Consider the following 25977-nt stretch of genomic DNA (forward strand, 5'->3'; position numbering starts at 1 on the left):
CAAAACGCTTACGGAAGCATGTATTCTCTCAATATGTTCTAATCCATGAGATAATTAGTTTTAATTTCTGTAATCATTATTCTTTTAGTGCACTTTCCTCCTGTTTCAATCTCCATTTGCTTCTAATCCTACTATAGAAATGTCTTAAAGTTTTCCTTTATCATTGTCCTCGGAATTCCCTTTTCTCTTAGGTTGGACCCCTTGTTTCTTAGATCACATATGTTATTCTTCACTGATTTACTCCTTCTTTTTGGTGGAGCACAATTTCTCTAATTATCTTTCCCGGACAGGAAGTAAACATTTTTCAGGTCTGGCGTGTCTGAATGAATTTTTATTCTACCTTCATATGTGATTGATGGTTTGGCATGTATATAGATTTGTAGATTGGGAATTGTTTTCCTAGAGAATTTAAAAGTGTTGCTTTTTTGTCTTATTGTTTCCAGTATTGCTCTTGAGGAGTTTGATGCCATTCTGTTTGTTTATATGTGACATATTTCTGTTTTTATGTATCTGTTTGTTTTTTAATCTCAGAAGCTTTTAGGAGCTTCTGTTTAGTCCTGATGTTCAGGTGGTGGGCTTCTATGTGTATGTTTTTTCATTTGTTGTGCTGGATATATGGTATAACCTGTTAATTTGAAAGTCTTATTCTTCAGTTTGGGGAAATCTTGAATTATTTCTCTGATTATTTTCTCCATTTTCAAAAGTTCTTTGTAGAACTTTTGGTTTTCAGATATTTTATTGTTTAGGTCGATCCTTTCATTTTACTGTTATTTCTCTCCCATTTTCAATCTCTTGAGATTTTTTGTTTTAATTTATGGTGGAGTTCCCAACTTTATTTTCCAATCTTCTTATTAATTTAAGAATTAACATCATGTTTTTAATTTCTAAGAGCTATTGTTTGTTCTTTTAAAATTTTAACTGATCATCCTGTTCTTCTGTAGTCTCCCTGAAGGTAGTAATTATTATTATTTTAAGTTTTCTCTTCCTGACATTGTCTCTTTATCCCAATGTCCTTTTCTGTGTGTGTATGTGTGTGGTTTTTTTAATCTCAACCTTTCATATTAGAGATTTCTACCTAATATCTGATGATCCTTCATATTGTAGAATAAAATACTAAATAACTAGTTGGAACCTGTGTGTAATGCTGGAGCTTGTTGAATGACTGGTGTCGTGAAATTGGGCACTAACCCATTTTTTGCTGGGGGATTATCAGTTATCAGTATCTCTGGTTCCCTTTTCTTGGAGTGGCCAGTTTCAGCAGAAGGAAATCCTTCCATTTCCTTCTTGGAAGTACAGAGTTCTTAGAGAGTAAAAGAAAAGGAGATCTTCTTTCCAGTACATATACTCTGTATAGATTTTTTAGATAATCTCCCATGTTTTAGCTTGCACCCTCTTCTTTGGTTGTATCCCTTAGTCCAAAGTCCTTCTGCTTTAACCTCTCCAGAGTGAATCCCTCAGTCTTTTGCCAGGATGAGTGTGGGATAGTTGCATGGCTGCATGGATTGAGGCAAAGGATCTGTGGTCATTGGAGTTTCAGTTACTCATCTTTTTAGCCTCATCTGCATTCATGCCCTCTGATCTGCCTGTTTTCTTTAAATCTTATCTTTCCAGGGCTTACTGAAGATCAACTTGCTTCTTAGTTTACTCACGGACACTTTTCTGTGTTCTACTAAGTCATCTCATTGCTACTTGTTCATCAAATATCCATCCTCCAAAATTTTTATGACAGCTCCTGCCTCTTCGAGAGCTGCACATTCAGCTTTTGTCTTTTCATTTTTATTTATTTATTGGTTTAGAGCCCTAAAAATTTTTCTTAACAGTCTTTTGGTGGTGGTTAAGGAAGGAACAAAGGTACACTTACATATGGTTTGACTCCTTAATCTTTTACTTCCACACAGATGTACAGGTCATTCTCATTAGTTTGTCTTTTAATTTGTACATGGTAATTATAGGAGTGATCATAAGTTGATGACTGAACACTGGAGAGTAGATGTTGAGGGTTAAGGTCTCAGTGAGGATGGAAGAATTATGGCAGGGAAGAAAGTTGGTGGAAAAAGAATTAGGGTTAATGGTGCACCATAGGGCTAAGAATATTTGTTAGGAGTTGATATTTTTCAGAAAAGTACTACAAGGAGAAGAAATAGCAGTACATTATTTCATATTAAATTGTAACACAAAAATTCTTTTAAATTATTCCATCGATAGTGTGTACAATGTTAAATTGTATTTCAACTGCAGTGCCTTAGGGATTCCCTTTTCTCTTCCTCTAGTGGACTGTAACAGCAAGATTTGAGTAAATATTTGTAACAATGCTTTGTAAAGGCATCATTTCAAATGTAAGATATTGTCAATGCCTTGTAATGGTCCTATTGACTCATGTCAGCTGAGTGTACCTCTTACCAAAATATTCCACCTCTTCTCTAAATTAAGTTCTGTATAAAGTTCAGCTGATTTCTCAGAGTTAAATACCTTAAACAGTAGCTACAGTGTTTACAGTATTTTGGCCTCCACATGTAACAATACTAAATACTAGCTTGCCTTAAGCTACCTACTTACTAGATACTTAATGTAGCCTATAGCCAAAGCCATGCTTTTTTAGTTTCAGAGCAATTGCTCTTTTTGTTTCTCCATGTTGTGTCCCTAACAGGAAATTTCCTTTCACAGTCTCAGAAAGCAGCTTTCATGTAGAGCACAATGCGAGTGGTGCCCTGAGTTGTGTATTGCCAAGACACCTCTCCTCTCTCCCTTCCTAGTGCTTATGTGTGGGGTGCTTTACAAATTTTGGTTTGAAGGTGGAGTGGGAAGTAAACAAGATTGTTTTTTTATAAATGCTTTGTTGTTTTTAGAGAAGTTTTAGGTTCACAGCAAAATTGAAGGGAAAATTCAGAGATATTCCTTATATCTTCTGCCCCTATACCTTCGAGCCTCCCCCAAAATTAATATCCCCCACCAGAGTGGTACATTTGTTAAAATTGGTGAACCTATGTTGACACATCATAATCACCCAAAGTCCATAGTTTATGGTACCAATATTACTTTTACTAGTAAAAAATAATATGGTACCAATCTTGTTGAAATTTATCAAGAGATAACTATAATTTTTTTAAAATCTGAGCTTGTGGCATTAAAAACTAATTACTTTATAAAGAATTTCTGAAGAAATTATGTGTAATGACGTTGTAGTTATTAAAACAAGTTTTAAAATATATGAGAAATGTAGTGATCATAAAAATGTGAACTAAGTTCTTGATAGTATTAGTCTAAACCAAGATGCTTTATTTAAGGATATGAGATTTTTATTAGAAGAAGTTTCAGGCAACTTCTTCTGAGAAGAGTCTTATATATAGCATTCATTAGATATTAACACAGACCTACTATTTGTGATTCACGATAGAGTCCCAAACTTTTTAAACTGTAAAAGAGCAGTGCTATAAAATAATTTAAAAGCAAAGCCATTTTGACCTATTTATATTCTTTTGCTTTTTGCACCTACCAAAAACTAATTCAATTCTTTTGGTTCTGAACACTATCAGCAACCCTTGAGAGCATCTTTCAGTAGCTCTTGTCTGCTGACTGCTGTGTAGGCTCTTTATATTTTTTGAAAAATTGGCATAGAATGAGAGTCTGACTGAGGGACTTGAGGGCTAGGGGAATATAGTACTCCAGTTTGTGTCCCTGTCCTCATCTAATGATAGCTAGCCCTAGTGGTCTAGTGGTTAGGATTTGGCACTCTCACTGCTGAGGCTCAGGTTTTATACCACCTGTGTGTCAGTTGTCATACTGTGGTGGCTGCGTGTTGCTGAAAGCTGTGCCACCCGTATTTGAAATATCAGCGGGGTCACCCATGATGGATAGATTTCAGTGGAGCTTCCAGGCTAAGACAGACTAGGAAGAAGGACCTGGTCACTCACTTCAGAACAAATTGGCCATGAAAACCCTATGAATAGCAGTGAAGCATTGTCTGATACAAAGTGCCAGAAGGTGAGAGGATGGGGCAAAAAGACTGCCCGGAGCTTTCCACTCTGCTGTACACAGGGTCGCTAGGAGTCAGAATCAACTTGACGGCACTAACAACATCATCATCTAACATAATGATCGGAGCAGGGTAAATTACCGACTGATGGTAATTTCTTGCAACCTCAGTAGGTGTAGGATAGCTCAGCTTCCTTTCTTATAAGAAGAAATGTGATCCAGGCCTTGCCACTTTCTAACTTGAGCCTTGGGCAAAATCCTTATTTCTCTAAGTCTTGGTTTTCCCGTTTGTAAAATGGGAATAGTAATTACCACCTTGGGTTTTTTTTTCCCCATGTGATGAATAAATAAAATAACAAACTAGACATAGTGCATGGCACTTGGTAAGTGCTCATTGATAGCTAGTGCTATGATAACTAGTATCACTGCTACTACTATTATTACTACTACTATGTTTGTATAAGTATTGTTGGCATCCTCAAATTTTCTGAGATACTGCCTCTTAAGTTTTTTGAGTTAGGGATTTTGAGAATTTGATAAAAACATAGAAAAATATATAAAAATGTAAAATACACATTTTAGACTCCTACTCTGAGGATAACGGATACCACTTCAAATGGAAACAACCTAAGTAGTGAATGTTGGAAAATATTAACCAATGAATACAGGTTTGTATAACAGCCAAATGGAAATTAGTAAATTAATAGTAGGTCCTTCTGAAGTAAGGCTTACTGTGTGAGAAGGTGTCTTAAGATGATGTCCTCTAACCGTTTGCAAACCATTTAACCAGGCTGCAGATTCCTGGGCCACAACTCAGGAAGACTCTTGGAGGATTATGGGGCTTCTTGAGCACACTAAAGTTTAGATCAAAGATTTCCTAATAATGTTTAATATAGCTATCATAGTTTATGGTTTTCTTAATTATTCACATGTAGTTTTGCTGAAAGGAGTTTCAAATATGAAGGATAGTATATATTTGATCAAAGTGTGGAATGGGTAAAAGAAGGGAAATTATGTTGGTAGATGTACGAATATAGGCAAAATGAGTTGTACAGTGTTCTGTGATGGGGTCACATTGTGTTAAACACTCTAACTCTTTGATTGCTAACTGTAGGATTTTGAGTAAAAATTATGTAACTTGGGGCCAGCCCAGGGGTGCAGCGGTTAAGTTTGAACGTTCTGCTTCTTGGTGGCCCAGGGTTTGCCGGTTCAGATCCTGGGTGTGTACATGGCACCGCTTGGCACGCCATACTGTAGTAGGAGTCTCACATATAAAGTGGAGGAAGATGGGCATGGATGTTAGCTCAGGGCCAGTCTTCCTCAACAAAAAGAAGAGGATTGGCAGCAGTTAGCTCAGGGCTAATCTTCCAAAAAAAAAAAGAAAATTACGTAACTCTTCTAATCCATGTATCCTAATCTGAAAATGAGGATAATATACATCTTTACTATAGGCCTGTTGTGAGGATTGAATGAAATAACATGCATAACACATAGTATGTCCTCAGTAAATGTTAGTTGATTAGAGTTCTTCATCGTCGTCATTATCATTTTAGTGATTCGCAATATTGTGGGTATAATGTTCTTAAGGTTTCTCTGCCTGTTTAATTGTCACCTACTCTCCAGGGCCAAAATGAATTTCTCCCTTTTGAATTAAATTTCCCTACCATTTATTTCATGGTAATTGTTCCCTTCTGTGCTTTTATGTTCTTCAGCAAGTAGCATGGAGTAGAGACGTTAGTATTCACTTTTTTGGTTAATTGATATAGAATCCCTTTGACTTTTATCTATATGTGGCATGTCAGTTTTGCTTATAAGCTATTGTATTTTAACCTTAGGAGCTGTTTCGAGCTATCTTGTTTCTCTCTCCCCACTCTACCTGACCAAGATGTTTTGAGGGATCTGTTTATTTAAGAAGTTTACTGTTTAAATTAAATGTCTCTGCCTAAATGAAACTCAATTTATAAGTTAAATTTGTTTCAGAAATGAAAATCTTATTCTATATTCTAAAACCAAATATTTTTTAAAGTCTCCTGTTTTTTAAGCAAATATTTGTTTAAAATATTTACTTTTATTTCTTGAGCTTGACTAATGAAGAGCTGACTGCATAAATATAGTTATGAGAGTTTAGCCCATTTCTTTTAAAATTGCATCCTTTCACCTCCTAAACACTAAACTATGAAACCTAACACAAATACTGTAAGAACATCTGAGGTAGATAATTAAAGTATAATTAAGTTTAAATGCCTTGGTGAAGGAGTATAAAAATTATTTAAATTCAATCGGCTAGTACATTTGCAGTTTTCTTTTATTAGGTGTGAAATCTAAGAATCCGCTGCCAACTCTTGAGGGCTCAGTCCAGAACGTGGAGCTGAAGTACTGCAGCACGTCGTTGGTCAGATGTGCCTCTGGGACCCTGGGATCAATAAAAATTGGTGCCAAAGCCCCAGGTATGTGCAGCTGGACCGTGTAAAACTTTATTGCCTGTATAGGAGAATTGGCCTTGCGTTTTACAAGGAGCGTTACTGAAACAAGAATTTACTCATTGTTCCTATGAATCAGAGGTTTTAAATTTTTTTATTTTACTAAAAAAAATTTTAATTGTGGCAGGATGATACTTCTTTACTTTAGTAAATTGATTTGTATTTAAGAAAAAAAACTGCATGATTTTAAGAGTGGTTATGAGGGATAAAAATTAAAGGAAAGTTTATTCTCATACTTTTTTGGGGAATAGGAGATATAGATATATATGACACTTAACAATTAAATTAAAATATTGTTAGTATAATAAACAGAAAACCCAGCTGTTTTTCAATTTAAGGTTGTAATTGACTTCACCTTTCTACGAAAACTTTATTTCATAATATTTTTCTTAAACTATTTGTAATTTAATTTTTTCCAGGGCAAAACTAAATTTCTAGATAAGTTTAAAGAGGTATAGATTCCCTTGAATGTTTAGAATACAGTGTGTTCATGTTGTTTCCTTTTATAAGCTTTTCTGAACATGTGGTACATTCATTAGCTAGATACTAAAGCTTAATTTCTTAAGAGTTAAAGTGCTTTTAATTTTATCAGTCATACTCTTTAGACTATAGCTAAATGTACAGCTAAAATTACCAAATATAGTTGAAATATTATAATGTTAGTAAAATATTTTAAGATCAAGCTTCCTCAAGTTACTCCTATATTTTATTTTATGATTTTTTTCCTAAATGTTTCTCTTCAGGTGATAGTGGAAAAGAGAAGTTGATTCCATTGCTTCAGGGTCCCTCTGACACTAAAGATCTTCATAGCAGCAAGTGGCTCAATGAGAGTAGAAAGCCAGAATCTCTCTTAGCTCCAGATTTGTTAGCCTTCACAGTCCAAGTTCCACAGTATATGGACTACTGCCACAATTCCGGTAAGTACAAACTTATCATTATTCATTTATTTTGCATTTCCTTTTCCAGTAAGGCTTTTAAAATTGGACTTTTTTTTTCTTCCTTTTTTTTTTTTTTTTTTTTTAAACAATTTGTATCCATTGGGATAATCTCTGGAGTTGTGCCCTTTGGGAAGTCAAATGAAGCATTTTTGTATCATTTTTGATAAATGGACGTTTGTTTACAAACAATAGTGATTTTATTTTATTATTCTTTTTTCTTTGAGGAAGATTAGCCCTGAGTTAACATCTGCTGCCAATCCTCCTCTTTTTGCTGAGGAAGACTGGCCCTCAGCTAACATCCGTGCCCATCTTTCTCTACTTTATATGTAGGATGCTTGCCACAGCATGTCTTGACTAGCAGTGTGTAGGTCCACACCAGGGATCCAAACTGGTGAATCCCAGGCAACCGAAGCAGAACGTGTGAACTTAACTGCTGTGCCACTGGGCCAGCCCCTATTTTATTATAATTAATTATGAGAGGTATTTATTAATTATGAGAGATAATTTTGTTGTATGTATAACAATCTGAGATTCATATCTACCAAATCCAACTGAGTTTTAAAATATACTGTATCATGTAATACATAGAAAGGAGTAAAAGAAATTTAAAACATTGGAAAGAGAAAATATTTTTCTTGGAATAGTAGCACCTTGTGACCCACAGTTTGCTTTATTAAAATTAGATATTTGGGCCTTCTGTAGTTTTGCAAAAAAGAAAAGATGTTGATGGTGGAACCAAGACAACTCTGAGGTCAAGATGCTACTTTTTAGAGTTATATTTTTATCTAATAGCACTTTGCCTAGAATCTGTCTCATTTTGTTTCACACCCTAATAGCAGAGCCACACCTCTCATGTTGAGAGGAGATACCAGAAGGATCAAGGAAGAGTAAAAAATGTACGGCAAGTAGAGACCAATACCAGCAATGAGTTTCCTAGTCAGTATGAGGTTAGTAAAGCCAAGATGGTCCTTCACTGAGGCTAGAAATAAGATGGCTATTTACAGGTTTCTTAAAAGGGAAAGGGGTCTGATTTTTTTTCTTTAGAATTAATTGGCCAGTGAGGAAGTGGTTTCAAATGTTAACGGACTAAGACTGTGACTATGGGTAAAAGATTTTAGCAATCTTTTGGGGCTGGCCCTGTGGTGTAGTGGTTAAGTTCATGCACTCTGCTTCAGCGGCCTGGGATTCGTGGGTTCGGATCCTGGGTACAGACCTACGTGCTGCTCATCAAGCCATTCTGTGGCAGCATCCCATATACAAAGTAGAGGAAGACTGGCCTGGATGTTAGCTCAGGGCCAATCTTCCTCACGAAAAAAGAAAGAAAGAAAGAAAAAGATTTTACCAATCTTTTTTTTTTTTTGAGGAAGATTGGCCCTGAGCTAACATCCGCCAGCATCTGTGCCCATCTTCCTCTACTTTATATGTGGGATGTCTGTCACAGCATGGCTTGATGAGCAGTACCTAGGTCCACACCCAGGTGAACCCCGGGGCCACCAGCCAAAGTGGAATGCACGAACTTAACCACTGCACCACCTGCCTGGCCCCTTACCAATCTTTTAAGGTAGTGGTTGGTAAACATTTTAATAAAGAGCAAGATAACTAATGTTTTAGGCTTTGTGAGCCATGCGGTCTCTGTGTTAACTATTCAGTTCTGCTGTGATAGCACACAAACAGCTATAGACAATATGTAAATGAATGGAGGTGACTGTGTTCCAATAAAATTTTACTCACAAAAATAGGAGGTGGGCCAGATTCAGCCTATGTAGTTTGCCTACCCTTGTTTTAGAGAGAAGGGATTGTTGATTAAATAAATATCATGCTTTTGTTAATGGCTGTTTAATCATATTCCTTTAATATGTTGTTTGGTAAACTCCATTGTGTAATTATCCATATAGTAGTTTTTGGTAGGTTTTGTCTTCAAATCATCACATCATTAAAATGTTCCTAAAATGACCAAAGTGTCTGGTTAGAATTTTGACACCTAAGAAATAACTAAGCTTATTTGAATCTACTACATATTCTTAAATTCTACAGTCTCATTTTTTTGTTTTGCGATGTACACAGAATGAATTAATGAGTCTAGCTTGTTTAAACAATAATCTGATCTTTCTTATAACAATATTCATATTATTCTTTGTAATTTAAATGCATTTCTAGGGTCACAAAAATATGTTTGCATTTCTTAACCTTTTATATGGGCCTTAAAGTAACCAATTATAAAAAAAATTATACCTGTGATATTTCTAGGATAAAGTTTTACGTTTTTTCTTGCTGTTAAGGAAATTCACCTAATCTTCAACATTAGTGTTACGTTTAGTGGTATGTTTATGGATTTGTGTGTAAAATTTTAATATGATCATGTATTTGGTGCTTTGAAAATATTCCTTTGGGTATGTTTTAATCCTAAGTTGTAATGTGTTTTTACTTAAACTACATTCACATACTTTAGGGCATTTTTAAATTTAAATTTTCCATCCACCTTGAACTGCCACCCACATTCATGGTTTAGGAATTTATGATATGGTATTTATGATATGGTTATGAGAGAGCTCATATGTATTATGTTTTTAAAGCCAGTTTTAAAATAATACTGATTAATCTTATGTTCCTGTAACAAGATTTAAAGTGGAGATGTTTGTGTGTGTGTGTGTGTGTGTGTGTGTGTGTGTGTGTGTGTGTGTATGTATGACTGATGGTATAGACAAATTATAAACAAATGAATTTTAAATGAAACAATTCGTAACAATCCTTCAACACTTTACTGAAATATCGTCCTTTGAGCAAGTACTTTCCTTGCCACTGTATATAATTTTTTTTCTCTTTCTTGCACACATGCACATGCACACACACATTCACACATATTTCTTATTTCTCTACTCTTTAGTTTTTCTTAGTACTTATCACAGTCTATCATACTATATATATTACTGATTTATCTTGTTGATTTTTTTTCCTGCTATTAGAATTTATGCTTCATTGGGGCAGGAATTTTTGTCTTTTTTGCTCACTGCTGTATTCCTAGTATCTAGAACAATATCTCACATATAGTAGGCTATCAACAAATATTTAGTGAATGAATGAGCCAGTGAGTGATGATTACATTTACTTTTCTTTCGTTTTGAGACTGGAGCACTGAAGGGAAATGACAGAGAACAAGAGTCTTTCCTGATGTTTAATAAAAATGATGCTGGGTAATTAAATCCTAGATGAACAATTAAAGGGAAGCACAAATAATCCCTATTGCCTTTTCTTCAAACAGATATCCAGATGAAGTTGTTAATGAACGTTTTTCATAGGTTTATAGAATTTGAATGGGAAGTATTGGAATGTAGAGTAGTAAGTGATCAGCTAAGTGATTTGAGGCAAATTGTGTGTTTCAGAGGAGTTTAGTGATCGTTCTAACTGGCTTCTGAATATCAGGGCATGACATGTGGAAGACAGCTGGCTTTGTGCGTATGCTCCCAAACCGAAGGTGGGAGATTAAAACTGGGGACCAGCAAATGTTGTGAATATTATATAGAAGTCATTTAGGAAGTGAGTTTTGAGAGAAGCTCAGTTAGATAAAGAGGCAGAGTTTTTTGACTCTGACTGCAGAATGTGAGGGAATGGACAGCTTTGTTAATAGGAATTATGTATTAATGTGACTGAGAGAAATATTAATGGCATTAGTAAAAATCATTATAAAAATAGTATTTTACAATTTAAAGATCACTTACATATAAATTCTTTTATTTGTTTAGAAAACAAGACCATTTCCAACAGAGCAAATGTTATTTCTGTCTTACAGAGGAGGAAATAGAGGCCCAGAACTTGTCCAGTTGCCCAGCAAGTCAGACTCTGAACTTGAACCTGGGGCTTCTAACTGTATAACATTTTCCCACAGTCCTAGGCTATTTATCACGTTGTCTCTTAAACTTACGGTCCATATTGCTAAACATTGCATCCCCCAGCCCTAAAAGCCCTTAACTATGAGGAGCTCCTTCCTTTCTTCATATTAAGCACTGTGAAAAGAGCCACACTTTCATGATGTCACAGCATTGCTTTGTGTTTGGAATCACAGCAACTCCCTTTGCATTTTTTCCTCTCCCCTCCTTGATTGCATTCTCTACTTGACTGACTCTGATTACAATGAAGTAGCTGAAGGCTCTTGTGGGAGCCTTCAGTGTGCCAGCCCATGTTCTGTATTCATTGTTACTATTCGTGGGAACCATTTATTGATGCTTCTATTTCTTATACTTATGTAGGTATTAGGGGTCAAATAGAGAAACTAGATGCTTCTTTGGCTCCTTCAGAGATAGGAGCACTGGGTGACTATAACTGATATGTAAAATATTTTAAAATGGGTTCTAAACATTTTTCTTCCCTTTTAAGTATAGACTTTGGCTCTTCTTCATAAGCTATATTTTGCCTATGATTTATAGCATGTTCTGCTTGTTAAAAAGTTCTGAGTCTCTGTTAATCCTGGTATTAATGTATAAATAAATTTCGGGAGGTCTGCTATTTAGGAATATGGAATGATCACAAAGTACTATAAACTTAGAATCAAAGGAACTTAGAGGCCCTCCATTTCAATTTCTAAGCCAGTCTTCGGAGTCCTTTTTATATGTCTCCCTCTCTCAGTGTGCTACAAATCTCTTGACCACCTTTCATTTTCTCTATGATGGTTATACTTTTGCATATCTTGTTCTTTTCTGACTAGGATTCTTACAACTATCCTTACCATTTTACCTTATCCCTGTTTAATTCCTGCTTAGTCTTAAGCTCTTAGCTCATCTACTACCTCTTTAAGGAAACCTTCCTTTACCCTATCACCCACCACCCAATTTGATTAAGTACCTCTGTTACATTCATGTTCATAGTTCACTGTGCTCTTCTTTCATAGCATTTAATGACAGTGTTTATTTATATAGCTGTGTGATTTGAATACTGTCTATCTTCACCACTTGACAGTGAGTTCCAGGAGGGTAGAGTTAGTCACTGGTTGCTTATCATTTTATCTCTAGGGCCTAACATTGCCTGACACAGGGCATGCTTGAGAAATTGTTTGTTGAATGAATGAATAAATGAACATTTATGACAGATGGTCAAAGGTATGCAGGTGTTTGACAGATAAAGAGTAAGTCCTTAATATGTGTTAGCCACCTTCTCCTTCCTCTCCCTGTGTTTCTTCCCCTTATGTACATATCTTCCATTGGAGACAATATCTACCAGTATCTTTCTTTGTTAGACAGTTCTAATTACTGTTAGATCCTCTATTTGTTGGACTGTAACTTTCCATTTCTTGGTCTGGTTTTAGTCTTGTAAGTGATGTGAAATAATATATTAGCCCTAAATATACCTGATAAAACTTATTACTTTCTTATGTTTCTTAATTTTATTTCCTTTTCTCAGTGTTCATCCTCTTTAGTCTTTGGCATTTACTGTATAACCATACCTTTCCTGTTGAAACTTTAGTCTCTCTTGGCCTCCAAGTTTTAAGATCACTCTCTATAGGGCTTTCATCTTGTGAATAGAGGCACTGACTGCCCTTTGTTCTGGACTGTCTTTTCAAGGAAATTTGTATGGTGAACAGACTTGGAAGATAAATCTACTGTCCCTCTGGAGCCAATAAAAGGCATGCTTACTGCCCTTTGTAAAAAATTTGGTTCCTCAACTCAGAGTTCATCTCTTATTATACATCCTACTGCATGTGCAGGCATCCATTGGATACATCTTTGTCGTCACCTCTGTGGAACTTGGGGGCAAAGGGAACTGATGCCAATATGCTGATACTCATACTGCTTGCTATGCCATGAGTAATAAAGTCCTTTGTCTCTGACTCAGGAGTCTGCTGTCTTCTATATCATTCATGAAACTGTGATAGAGTAAAATCTTAGGTTCACAATTATTGACACCAGAACAATGTAGTTTCTTGGTTCTCCTTGCTGAACCATCTTCATTTCCTTCCTCAAATACAGTAGTCCCCCCTTATTCATGAGGGATACTTTCCAAGACCCCCTGTAGATGCCTGCAACTGTGGATAGTACCAAACCCTGTATATACTATTTTTCCTGTATATACATATCTGTGATAAAGTTTAATTTGTAAATTAGGCACAGTAAGAGATTAACAAGAATAGCTAATAATAAAATAGAACAGTTATAACAATGTACTGTAATGAAAGTTACCATAGATCTTAGCAACCTCAGTGTATGATTTTTTTCTTAAGTTGAGAACTTTCACCGTCTCACTTAAAGGAAGGACTCCATCTTCTCTTTGGCATATTGGAATTGCCAGCATCACTGCTCTTGAGCTTTGGGGCCGTTATTACGTAAAATAAGGGCTACTTGAGCACAAGCATGGCAACACTATGACAGTCGAACTGATTACTGATGGTTATCTGTGACTAAGTGGATGGGCTGGACAAAAGGATGATTCATGTCCCTGTTGGGATGGAGTGGGATGGTGTGAGATTTCATCATGCTGTTCAGAATGACATGCAATTTAAAATTTATAAATTGTTTATTTCTGTAATTTTCCATTTAATATTTTCGGACCATGGTTGACTGCCAGAAACTGAAACCACAGAAAGCAAAACCTCAGATAAGGGGGACTACCCTACATTTATTTCCTTTGTGCCTTAAATATACATTGTTCCTGAGATTATGTTCTTGGTCCTCTTTTTACTATTAGGATGATCTAATCAGCAGTCCTGTTTGTAGCAACCAACCGTATGTTTATATCTCTGTGTACATTTATTTTCTTTTGAAATCCAGATTCCAGATTTCAGCCACTTCTTGACTGTTTCCCTATGGATGTTTTACCGGTGCCTAACACGTTTACAACGAAGCTCAATGTAATCTCCCCTACCCCATTTTGTATTCTATTGCTCACTATTTCAATTAATGGTGCTGCGTTTCTCTTAATGCTGTAAATTTTAGAACTAGCTCTATTGCTCCTTTTTTCTCCCTTGTATATGGTAGATGTTCCTCAAAAGTGTTTTTTTTAAAAAACTGAATAGTCCAGGCTAAACATAATAGATTTAGTCATTTCCCATGTGATTTGTCTTCAGATGCATTGCCGTACTGATTACTTCCACTACATGTTTGAAAACGTCTCTTTTAAAATTTACCACAATCTTCTGCATAGCACAAAGTACAGAGTGTATTTCCCAGATTTGAGTAGTGAACTCCTATTTAGTTACTATTTGTTTTGAGCTTATGTGCCACTGGAAACCAGAGTTCTTTTTGACATAAACTACTCTTAAGACAGTTTTGCATATTTTATATGTCTACATTAGTTTATGAATTTACTTGAAGAACTTCACACTTATTCCTATGAAATTTCATCTAATTGATTTTGGTCCACCAATAATAAAGAAGGTATCTTTTAAGGTATCTGTTTGGCTGTAGTTGCTTGTGCAAATAAGATGAATGTGCTGTATTTGCTTTTAATAAATAAAACTTAAAGTAACTTTTTCTTCCTAAGACTAGAAAAATAGAATTATGTGATTATGATGTTATTTTAAAATAATGTAAAATAAGTATTCTTCTTAAAATGTCATTTAAATATAATACAATTTAAGTCAATCTTCCTATTCCCTGGGGTAATCAGTTTCAGAAATACGAAGTTTTTAACTTTACTGAATTGTCATATAGTAAAAGTTATTTTATATTTTATCCATCAAATATAGGCAACTTTTGATCATTATTGGCAAGGAAAGTCAGAGTTATAGTTCTACTGTCTGAAAATTCATAGTTAAATTGGGGGCTAATTCTCTTCATTAAAACAGACCAGCTAACGCACACACTCTTATTTCACCATTCAGAGTTGGTTGGTTGGAATATGAATTGTTAAGGAGTTTTTAAAATGGGAACCGTATTTTAGATTGTAAATTTTAAATTATGGGAAATGTTTTTTGTTCAGAAAAATTCTCTTCATAATGTAGAATTAAGGGAATTGCCTTGAAGTTATGTTTTTCGTATTTTTGACAGGATGCATGAATAAGAATGCTTATATATTGTAGCAATTAAAGACAATTCACATTTGTGGTTTGGGCATAAATGTGTAAAAATTATACCCATCTATCTTATTACATTTCCTTTCTCCTCCCTGAGGACTTGACTATATACTTTATCTGTAATTGTTGCCAGTTTTCTATCATGTTCCCACTGGGCTTCTGGTGCAAAAAATCTTATCCTCTTGATGACAGAGCTTGCCTGAATGATTTCATGCTCCTAGCATTTTTGTTCACGGGAATTAGGGGCAAAATGTAACTACAGCTGAACAGAGAGTCTATTTTTGTAATTTTGGAGTTTAGGCTCTGTTATTGGAACTAAATGAAGAGATGCAGGTGTTCTCCAGTCCAAGCCCTTTGGGAGTTTTGATGTTAGATGCTTGAAAAGAAAATGCATGTGTTTCCAGAGTCAAACAGCAGCTGTGAGACAAGGATTTATGTTTTTCTCAGAACTTTGGGATTTCAAAATGTTACATTTAATCACAAGCACAGAAAGGGGAGCAAATGTTAAAGATGTTACGCATAAAAGTAAGTTTACTGATCTCTTTACCATACGAACTAGTTCTGGGAATATAGGAGCAAAGTGATTTTTAATCATAATGTAAACAATTTCTAAAAGATTATGATGGTTACCAGGACATAGCCTTTTGAGAACTTTGCATTTGTAGCACAGAGAATTTCTTGTCCTACCAATTAGTTCAAAATTTTTTTTTATTTATTTGTTTTTATTTCCGTTTAGACATACACATACGCACACAAAAGGTTCGGTAAAATATTTGCCAAGTGCATTTCGATTATAATTTTTTGGGAAGAAGTTTAAATAATAAATATCTTGTAATAACGTAGCACAATGTCTTCAAGTACAAGAAATATAAATTTCTACGTAGAATAGTAATTAAGGGAATTTACAGATATATAAAACATATTCATATATATTAACGCAGATACATATTGAAACATTTTTTGTTTTCCAGATCATGAGGTTACTTTGTGTTGTGGTTTATTCTCAAATTCATCTTTATTTAAGTAAATGAATACTTTTCAGTATTTCTCAGCCATTCTAATATTTTTATTGCCACTTTTTTTTAGTACGATCATTCATTTATTCGTTCATTTAACAAATATTTATTGCAAGTTTTCTTTGTGTAGAAATATAATGATACATCAAAGTCTCTTCTGTAAAGAAACTTCTAATATATTGAGGAGATAGGCATATAAACACCAAGGCTGAATGAATGAATGATGAAAAGGCTTATATTCTGAGTTCAACTTTATCCATTATAAGCTATATTACTTTAAACAAATCAACCTCTGTGAATATTGGTTTCTCACCTGTAAAATGAGAATATTCTTATGGATTGCTCCGATTGTTATATAAATACTCTACCCTCAGGTACACTGTAACTATAAAAGAGAATGTAAACTTTAGGTGTTAATTACTCCGTCCAAAATACTCCCTATATTAATCATTTTTTTCATTCAAAACTGAAGGTTTTTCTCTTGAGTCCTTTCCTTTCCTACCTCGTTCTCTATGTGTTAACTGATCCCTATCCACTTTCAGTTTTTCTTCAAGTTAACTCTATAAACCTGTGGATATGCAGTTCTGAAACTAGGAGCAAATCCTTTACCTAGTCCCAGAATCTAACCTCCTTCCAGGTTAGATTTTGTCCTGAATGCCATGATGCTAGGAGTCAAGAACAGTTTCAATAGCAACAGGAAATTACTTAGCTTGCTCCTTTGAAAGGTCCCAGATTCTGGAAGCGAGCCAATGGGAGAAATCTCTTGAGCCTTGTGGGTGACCCAGTTGTTTCCCTCATTTATAGCACAAGGCCAAAATTTTTGCTTTTTTTTTTATATATACTGTTTTTATAGTAAAAGGAAATTTATATTCAAAGTAAGTAAGTAAGTAGTAGCTTATTTGTCAATAGTAAATTATTATACAAGAAGTATTTCAGATTGTAATGGGCTTCAAGTGAACTTCACCATAAAATATGTAATGTTTTGTATAGTTTTGTATGGATCAAAAAACTACCGTTATTGCTTCAGTTTGTTTTCTATTTTAGAAAATGATACGTCTTCTGAGTTTTTATTTTTGCATTTCCTGTCCAGATTTTGAAGTTGGCTGTATAGTAGCTGTCATATGGGCCAAAAGAGAAGTAGAAGCCTTACTGAACCAGTAGCAGTTGATTTACAAGACGCTTATGAGTGGAATTCATATCAGTCTTGGCTACCTGACTCTTTCCCTAATTGTTTTATCTCTTCCAGAAGAAACTTGATAGGTTTTGCATTCCCTTTTAGTCAGTATAGTGTACATAGGAATTATCCTTGTGCCATTGCTTTGTTTTGTAAATAAACGATGTGAGTCAGTTGTCCATTAACATGTAAGAGTTTAAACACTTTTTTGAGAGTGTTTTTGTTTGTTTTATTTTCACCTTCCTCTGACTTTCGACCTTACTCCTCTCCCTTCTCTTCCTCCTCATCCTCCCTTTCCTTTCTTCTCCCTTCCCAAGTGATTACTCCCTTCTAAGGAGTACCACAGCACTTTCACCATATCACATGGCAAACAGTCCTATTTATAGATTCCTTCCCCATGAAACTAGGAGTTCCTAAGGGCAGGGAGTCATGACAAGCACATGATAAGTATTTGGTAGATACAGGATGACTCAAAGAAAATGATTTTTGTCATTTGGGCATAGCCCTATTGTCTACAGGCCCATATCATTTTATTTCTCAATTGATCTCTGGACGAAAAATGTACTCTGACTTCAGCCTGATAAGGAATAATTTAAAGAAAAAAGTAAAATCATTGCTCTTACAGATACAAAATAGACAAATGTTAAAAATTAGTAACATCTTTATCAGTGAGAGAGCCAGGCAGATATTACAACCAGATCAAAGGAGAATTAAAAAAAATGGGCGCATTGGGGTCAGCCCGGTGACGTAGTGGTTAAGTTCATGCCTTCCACTCCAGTGGCCCAGGGTTTGCAGGTTCAGATCCCTGGCACAGACCTACACACCACTCATCAAGCCGTGCTGTGGCAGTGTCCCACATGAAAAATAGAGGACGATTCGCATAGATGTTAGCTCAGGGGCCATCTTCCTCAAGCAAAAAGAGGAAGATTGGTGGGTGTTAGCTCAGGGCCAATCTTTCTCACACACACACACACAAAAAGACATTTATAGACCAGTAATACTGTAACAAACTTGGAACTGGACTCAAAACCAGCCTCTTCTACAGTGCGGAAGGGAAGTCAATTGAATTTATACCTGACAGAATTTATTTGCATCTATAGTCAAGAATTACTCTGCCTTGCTATCAGTTATCTACGACTTACAGATTTGTAAGATAGCTCAAAGACAATGAAAGGTGCAGAGTTCCCCTAGAATCTCTCATAACCTGGAAGGGTGTACTCTAAACAATGCAGAACTTTCCATTGAAGCACAATTTTTTTTCCTATAAACCTTACTAAGTTCCAGATGGTAAGGCTATTTTTAGCTGTGGTTGGTTTAAATATAGTGGCAGGTCAGAAGTAATTTTGTGAGACAGAGATTCAGTACATGGAGGGAAAATTAGAGGGAAATAATACCACCGGCAGAGGGCAGTGATGAAGTAACAGTTTCCTCATGTCTGAAGGAGGTATTGATTGCTGAATAATTCTGGGCTAATTTCTGTAGACCTTGAGTTTAACTTTTGAAATCTTGTGATATTAAGTTCCCTTTAGCCAGGTGCTTTGTCAGTATCTACAACTTTCCAGAAAAAGCCTTTTTGTTTTTTATTGAGTAAATAAATAAAATGTTCTAACCTGGTTTTTAAGTAAATAATGTGTTGTAACTTAAAAAAAGCTTTCCTGGGAAAAGTATTCATACAACAAGTATTTAAATACCTACTCTATATCAGGCACTGCTTTAGGTACACACAAGAAAGAGGTGTTCCCAAACCTCACAAAAGTAACATTTTCTTGATTATGACATTTTTATTTTAGTGGATAATTTATTATATTTCTTACAAGAATTAAATGCTTTATGTAGTATTAGCTAAACTATTAGAAGCTTTCCTTCAAATGTAAAAGTTACATCTTACCTGATTTTTTTCCACTTAAAAGATGGAATTCTAAAATACCGTGAAAGTATTTGCAAGAATATAGTAGACAAAGTTGTCTAGAACTCAATTATAGAAACAAAAATAAAAATACATCACAGGAAAAAGGCCAAAGGAGGCAAAAGTAAAAAATATAAATGATCAAAAACACATAAAAAAATTCAAACTAACAAGTAGTCAAAGTAATGAATATTAAAACAATAATAAGGAAGAATTTTTATCTGTGAAATTGATATTTAAGAAATTATAAAACTAAAAGCTGAGGAATTTATGAGATAAGCACTTTCAGAAAAGTCTGGTGGGACTTTTAATCAGTACAAACTCTGTAGAGATCAGCTTGGCAAAATTTATTAAAGACCTTAGGAGTGGTCATTCTTTGTAATCCCACTTTCAAGACTATATCCTAAAGGAATAACACGAGATGCATTTAAAGGCTTTTATTTAAAATGTAAGGGTATTCATGTCAGCTTATTTATAATAATCACAAATCATCTTTGTCCAATAATAGACAAATTATAAAATAAATTAGTGTATATTCATAGGAAGAGCATTTTTTAAATCAGCCAATAGAAAATATATATCATAGGAAAAGTTCATATTAAAAGCTTGTGTGAAAAAATAAAAATATAAACTTACATCTAATATTCTAGTTTTACAAAATTTCAATGTATGTGTATGAATGTATATTTAATATATATTTATGTATTCATGGAAAAATTACTTTTTATTTTGAGAAATTACTTTCCCTTTTTTGATGAGGGAGATTGGCCCTGAGTTTAACATCTGTTGCCAATCTTCTCTTTTTGCTTGGGAAAGATTGTTGCTGAGCTAACATCTGTGCTAATCTTCCTCAATTTTTTATGTGGGACACCACCACAGCATGGTTTGATGAGTGGGTGTGTAGGTCCATGCTTGGGATCCAAACCCATGAACCCCAGGCCGCTGAAGCAGAGTGCTCAAACTTAACCAGTATACCACCTGGCTGGCCCCAAGAAATTCCTTTTTAACAGTGATTATCAGTGCTTGATGGAATGAGTCATTTCCCCTTCATATTTTTACTCTTCTGTGGTATTTGATATTTTCTGCAAATATAAACATTTTTAACTATTTCTTTTCCAAAATACTTATTTTTAACTAAGTTATTTATGGATTATTATGGTTATTTTGAGCACAAGTAGGCATTCTTGTACAATAATTCTTATATAACCTTTAATATTTAAATAAAATTTCACTTTGAAAACACATATGTCCTGAAAGCCACAGAATCTACAGCTTAGTTTTTAAAGTTGTTTGGGGTCTTAGTGCATATCTGAATAAAATATCAGATTTCAAGATAGCATAATTTTCCTTTCTCCTTAGATAGTGTTAGTCTAGTGACTAAAATATTTAAAATGACTTTATTGGGGCCAGCCCCATGGCCGAGTGGTTAGGTTTGTGCACTCCACTGTGGCGGCCCAGGGTTTTGCTGGTTCGGATCCTAGGCTCGGACATGGCACCACTCATTGGGCCACATTGAGGCGGCGTCCCACATGCCACAACTAGAAGGACCCACAACTAGAGTGTGCAACTGTGTGCTGGGTGGATTTGGGGAGAAAAAGCAGAAAGAAAAAAAAATATTTTGGCAAGAGTTGTTAGCTCAGGTGCCAATCTTTAAAAAAAAAAGACTTTATTTTTCCTTTAATTTGTTTTCTATTTATAATTAAAATATGTCTTTTCAAAATATAGTTTGAAATTTTATTTTATCATTGGTCAACTATTTGGAATAGTACAAAACAGAAAACCTTCAATGAGTTTTGATTTAAGTGTTCACTTGAAAGTTAGTTCTTTGAATATTTGAATGCATTTTTATGTAGGAACAAAGAATTGTCACAGTTAAAATCCAAAGCCAACTGATAAAATTCTTTTTTTGTTGAACTCACAATGAAGTTGAAATACGCTAAATTTTAAATGAAAACTAATAAGGGGTAATATGTTAGAAATAGTACTTTAATGGAAGAATAAGTAAAAAAATAGTACTTTAATGGAAGAATAAGTAAAAAATCAATAAACTTAATATGTGAAATTATTCTACTTCAGATAAAAGTAGACTTTGGAGAATGGAATAGTAAAGAGATACTTTTAGAGACACTTAGAGATATTTGTTGGCATTTCCAGGACATTAGAGGTTGATAATAATGCTGCTGTTTCTTGTTTTTACTCTCATTTCCAAATAGCTCCTTTTTTCTTCATTCAAGCAGTACTTATGATTTTTTGCTATGATTAGGGTTACTTCTGGACTCAAGCAGAGAAACAGAACATTTTCTTGAGGTGATTGGATAAGAGTTGACAGAGGGACAGGAGAAGTAAAGTCAAGAATTTAAAGAGTATTCATTTATATATGTGGGCATGAAATTTTCTGAAATAATGAGTTATAGATGATGAAAGGCAGGCAGAGCTTAGTGAATCATCTTTGGGGGAAGAAAGGACATGATGCATCTAAAACCCTCTGACAGGATTATGGGCAGCCACTGAATGGAGAGGAAAGAGGGAAGAAAGAATAGGCAACATTAAACTAGCAGTTATTGGGTAAAAGTTTAAGAAAAAATCAATTTGATATTATTAAATCATCAATTACCATTTATCCTTAAAATAAGGTTTTGTTGTAATTACTAATCCTGTGTAGAAGAATACAAATATTTTAAGAAGGAGAGACTTTCAAGGTCATTTCTAGTTCAGAAGAAAAGAATAAAGCAAATGTTTTACAGCTGGTCAAATGTTGTCATCAGAGTCAAGCAGCTAGTGAATGGAAGAGGTAAGACTGACTCTTCTTGTCTGTTGTTGTTTGCATTATGTATATTCTTTTAAGTCTTTACCCTTTTCAGGTAACCTGGTAGTTACCTTCATTCATTCAGCACTTATTTTTTTTGCGCTAGAACCTTGGGATATAAAGATAGAAAAGACCGTTTTACTTATCAATCAGTTTACAGTTCATTGAGGGAGACATATAGGTAAGCAGATAACCAAAAGATAGTTAAAATGTTGCCATAAAACAAGGTAGCATGGGTTCACATTGAAGGAAACCCTTTACCCAGACTTGGGAAAGGATTCCTGGAATCAGTCACGTCCCAGATGTCTGAGACCTCTATTATGAGCTAGAGGAGATCAATGGGTCAGGTTTGGGGAAACTGCAAATAAGTTCTGTACACCTGCAGTTTAGAATGGAATGGGAACATGATAAGAGTTAATGCCTGATGAGATCAGCAAGCCCCCTCAGATTATGAAAGGCCTTGAAAGTCATTTTAAAAGTTTTGTACTGAGTTCCAAATGGAGCAATTGAAAGTTTCTATCCTCGTATTTATGATTTGGAAACCAGCTTAGGCAGCAGTGTGGATGAGGGTAAAAGACCGGATGGAGTCAGGAAGATCAGGTAGGAGCATGTTGCAGTGAAAAAAATGATAATGTCAATGGAGGGAATTACACAAATTTGTGGGATTGTAGTGTGTTAGAATCAACAGGATTGATGGTTAATTAAATATGATGGCTAAGAGAAAGGGCACAGAGGCAAGTACCCAGTGTTCTGGTTTGGAGAGCTGGGTACACAGTGGAATGCCTTTCACTGAGATGAAAAACAAAGGAATAAGAAGCCAGTTTTATTTAGGGTGATAGAGGCAATCAGTATAATATTAATATTTTTCTAGTTCTTCCTATGTGCCAGGTATTATTCTAAGTGTTTTAAATAGAACCCAGTTGGTTTGACTCTGGAACTTATGCTCTTTACCATTACAACAAAGAGCAAAGACTGGAGAAATTCAGACACCAAATCGTTGATTATTCAGTTCAGTGAATTCTATTTAATTTTATTTATTGGCTGCTAGCTGCAGGCATGACACTGCTAGAGGCTGGTGTAAAAGGGTATTCAATGCAGGTCCCCATTGAGCAGTATACACATACAGCTAATTCTAGAAACCAGCTTAGCTTTAACAAATGCTATATTTGATTGGGGGAAAAGTACTTCTATCTGAAAATGGAGGGGCGAGATTAATTTCAATAGAAGAAGGGAGGCTTGAATGTTTCTGGAAAGTTTTCTCAGAGAAGCATTGATATTTAAGCCTGAAATGATAAAAGACTCTATTTGAGTTGGAAATTCTTAGTATTTAAGCATTGCAAATACTTTCAATTGGCTTATATTATTTTGTTTTAAATGTTTAGTAATTATTAGTTCAAGTTCATATTGTTGTAAAAGTATAAATTGTATAATTGTTTTTGAAAAGCAATTAGTACATGTTTATGTTAAGGTAGTTTCGCTTCAAAATATTTCAGTATTTTCAGATAAGTGTAATCAGAAAATTGTATTAAATTTTAAAATTTTACAATGTGATGTAAAATATAAAATATTTGGAATACTTGTTATTACTGCTTTTGTTTTCTAAGCCAAATTTTTAAAATTAAAATAAATATTGGGATTGTTAGATTGTATTTAGTTTATGTGGTTTAGCTTGGAGTTAATTATTAAGTAGAACTTGATTTTTAGCCTTAGAAAAACAGATGCACATGTTAATAAACCTGTTTTTATTCGATTCATTGTTAACAAAGCATGGCATAAGTAAGTCTCAGTCAGCCTGTGAAAGGATGACTTAACCTAACTGTTGATGCATTTAGAGTGAAACGTCTTTATCAAGTTAAGACAAGAAGCAGCCATGCCCTACTTGAATTACTCATTTATAATAGCTGAACAGCAGCCTGCATGTGTACTTTGAAATCCTGGGAAAATAAGATGCCTGCACACATCCGAATGTTGAAAGCCTTGACTCCCCAGCAGCTGGAAAATGTTGAGTTCTGTTGTCATCCACTAGGTTTTTGGCCTTCAGGGAGGTGTGATCAATTTAATTACTGAACAGCTTTGTCCATTACTTTTAATGATTATAGCCTCTGAAGTAAGCCTCTGAAGTTTATAGCTTAAAAGATCGTGTTTAGATATTGTATATTTAAATTTACAAAAATTAAACACATAGACTTACTTTGCTTAAGTTTATTGCATATGCTGAGATCACTAAAAATATAAACTAATTTCTATATATAATAGAAATTCATTTGTCTTCTTTAAATGAAGTCTAAAATGTGTTTATGTCTAAGGGTCACAAAATATGATGCTCCACATATTGCTGTTCTGGGGTAAATTTTATATATTAAATCGATTCATGTGCAAACTTTTTATATTTTTCCTAAAATATAGGCTGTGGTTTATTCTGAATCACAACTACTTATAAAGAAAGCAACTAATTATTTGTGCTTCTTGTTTATTTTCTCTACCATTTTGATGTCCAAAGAGGATTTTTAGGAAATGTCATGAAATAATAGAGCATAACTGAGAAAAGATTCATGTTATGAAGGAAGAAATGTGTCTGTAACTTCCAGCCTGCTACTCTTGAATTCTAATTTTAACTCTGGAACTCAATCTTTGTATAAATCACTTGATCTCACTTTGATTGTTTCTCAATCTATTAAATAAGTGTAATACCAGGCACAGAATACTTTTATATTGATTGTCCATTGTATAAAGAGGTCACCAGTCACATCATGAACCAAGTGAATATGTTCATTAATATTACTGTTATTATTTATTGCAGTGATTTTCAGGCAGGTGACAGTAAAATTATTATTCTAATAAAATTGGTGTATTATCACAGCATTAGAAGGATGGAAGTAAAATTGAGGAAAGCACCATGTGGCTGGTTAATTGCTGTAGGCAGTATTGATGATACCATATTTGACTAGTTTCTTTTTTTAAGTTGATGTGTTAAAAATATTTCTCATGGTAAAAGTATAAGATAGCATCCTCACTGACAAACAATTAATGATCATATATTTAGAGACATTATGCTGGCGACATACTGAGATTTCACAGATATTCATAACTAAGCCATAGAAAAAGAATTATGGAGATATACCAGGATTTAGTACATTGTTAATACATTTGTAGTTTTTTACTTATGTAGTAACTTCATGCATAGATTAATAATATACCTATGAACAGTGTACTTGGAAAAGAGGTAATGAGAGAAGTGTACTTTTAAATGTGTTATAAAAAAGGTTCATTAATAGATTTTTATGATCGGAAGGGACCTGTTCTGAATTTGAAAGAGGAAGAATCTGAGTGGTCATAAATCATGTTAAAATAAAAGGAACAAAACACTGATATATGTGCAGAGTGTAATTATTTATTAAGACTAAAAATAGGTTTAGAGTTGATTCACTTGCCTTTTTTGTGACTCTTTTAATTATGTATTCAGATATTACATGTGCACATAGCATTTCTGTGCCAGACCAAGTCAAGGGTATGAAGAGCATATGTTGTTCTAGTACCCATAAATTTTTAATAAACTTGTAAATTTGTCTTTGTAAATTTGTTTTGGGAAAATTTGGAGACTTTCCCAGCTATTTTTGTTGTTAAACAGGTTTTTTTAAAAAATCGGTGTACGGATTACCTAGGTTTCTAAGGGTTTACATAACAGA

General features: G+C 34.4%; 1 protein-coding gene across 22 annotated transcripts in view; it reads left to right on the top strand.

Moving 5' to 3' along the window:
• VPS13B (vacuolar protein sorting 13 homolog B) overlaps positions 1-25977 on the top strand; it is a 777539-nt gene that overhangs the window by 211037 nt on the left and 540525 nt on the right. For 20 of the 22 annotated variants that reach the window (XR_011421645.1, XR_011421647.1, XR_011421646.1 and 17 more), the window contains 2 exons: positions 6285-6419; positions 7196-7369. Coding sequence is in view for 18 of the 22 variants with exons in the window: in XM_005613228.4 (XP_005613285.2) it covers positions 6285-6419; positions 7196-7369 (309 nt within the window). In the remaining 4 variants the exon portion in view is untranslated. Of the gene's footprint in view, positions 1-6284; positions 6420-7195; positions 7370-12942; positions 13209-17495; positions 19577-25977 lie in introns of those variants that run through there. The other 2 variants (XM_070222402.1, XM_023649199.2) reach the window with 2 other exon arrangements.

Source organism: Equus caballus, chromosome 9 (assembly GCF_041296265.1).
Source record: "Equus caballus isolate H_3958 breed thoroughbred chromosome 9, TB-T2T, whole genome shotgun sequence".
Taxonomy (NCBI): Eukaryota; Metazoa; Chordata; class Mammalia; order Perissodactyla; family Equidae; genus Equus; species Equus caballus.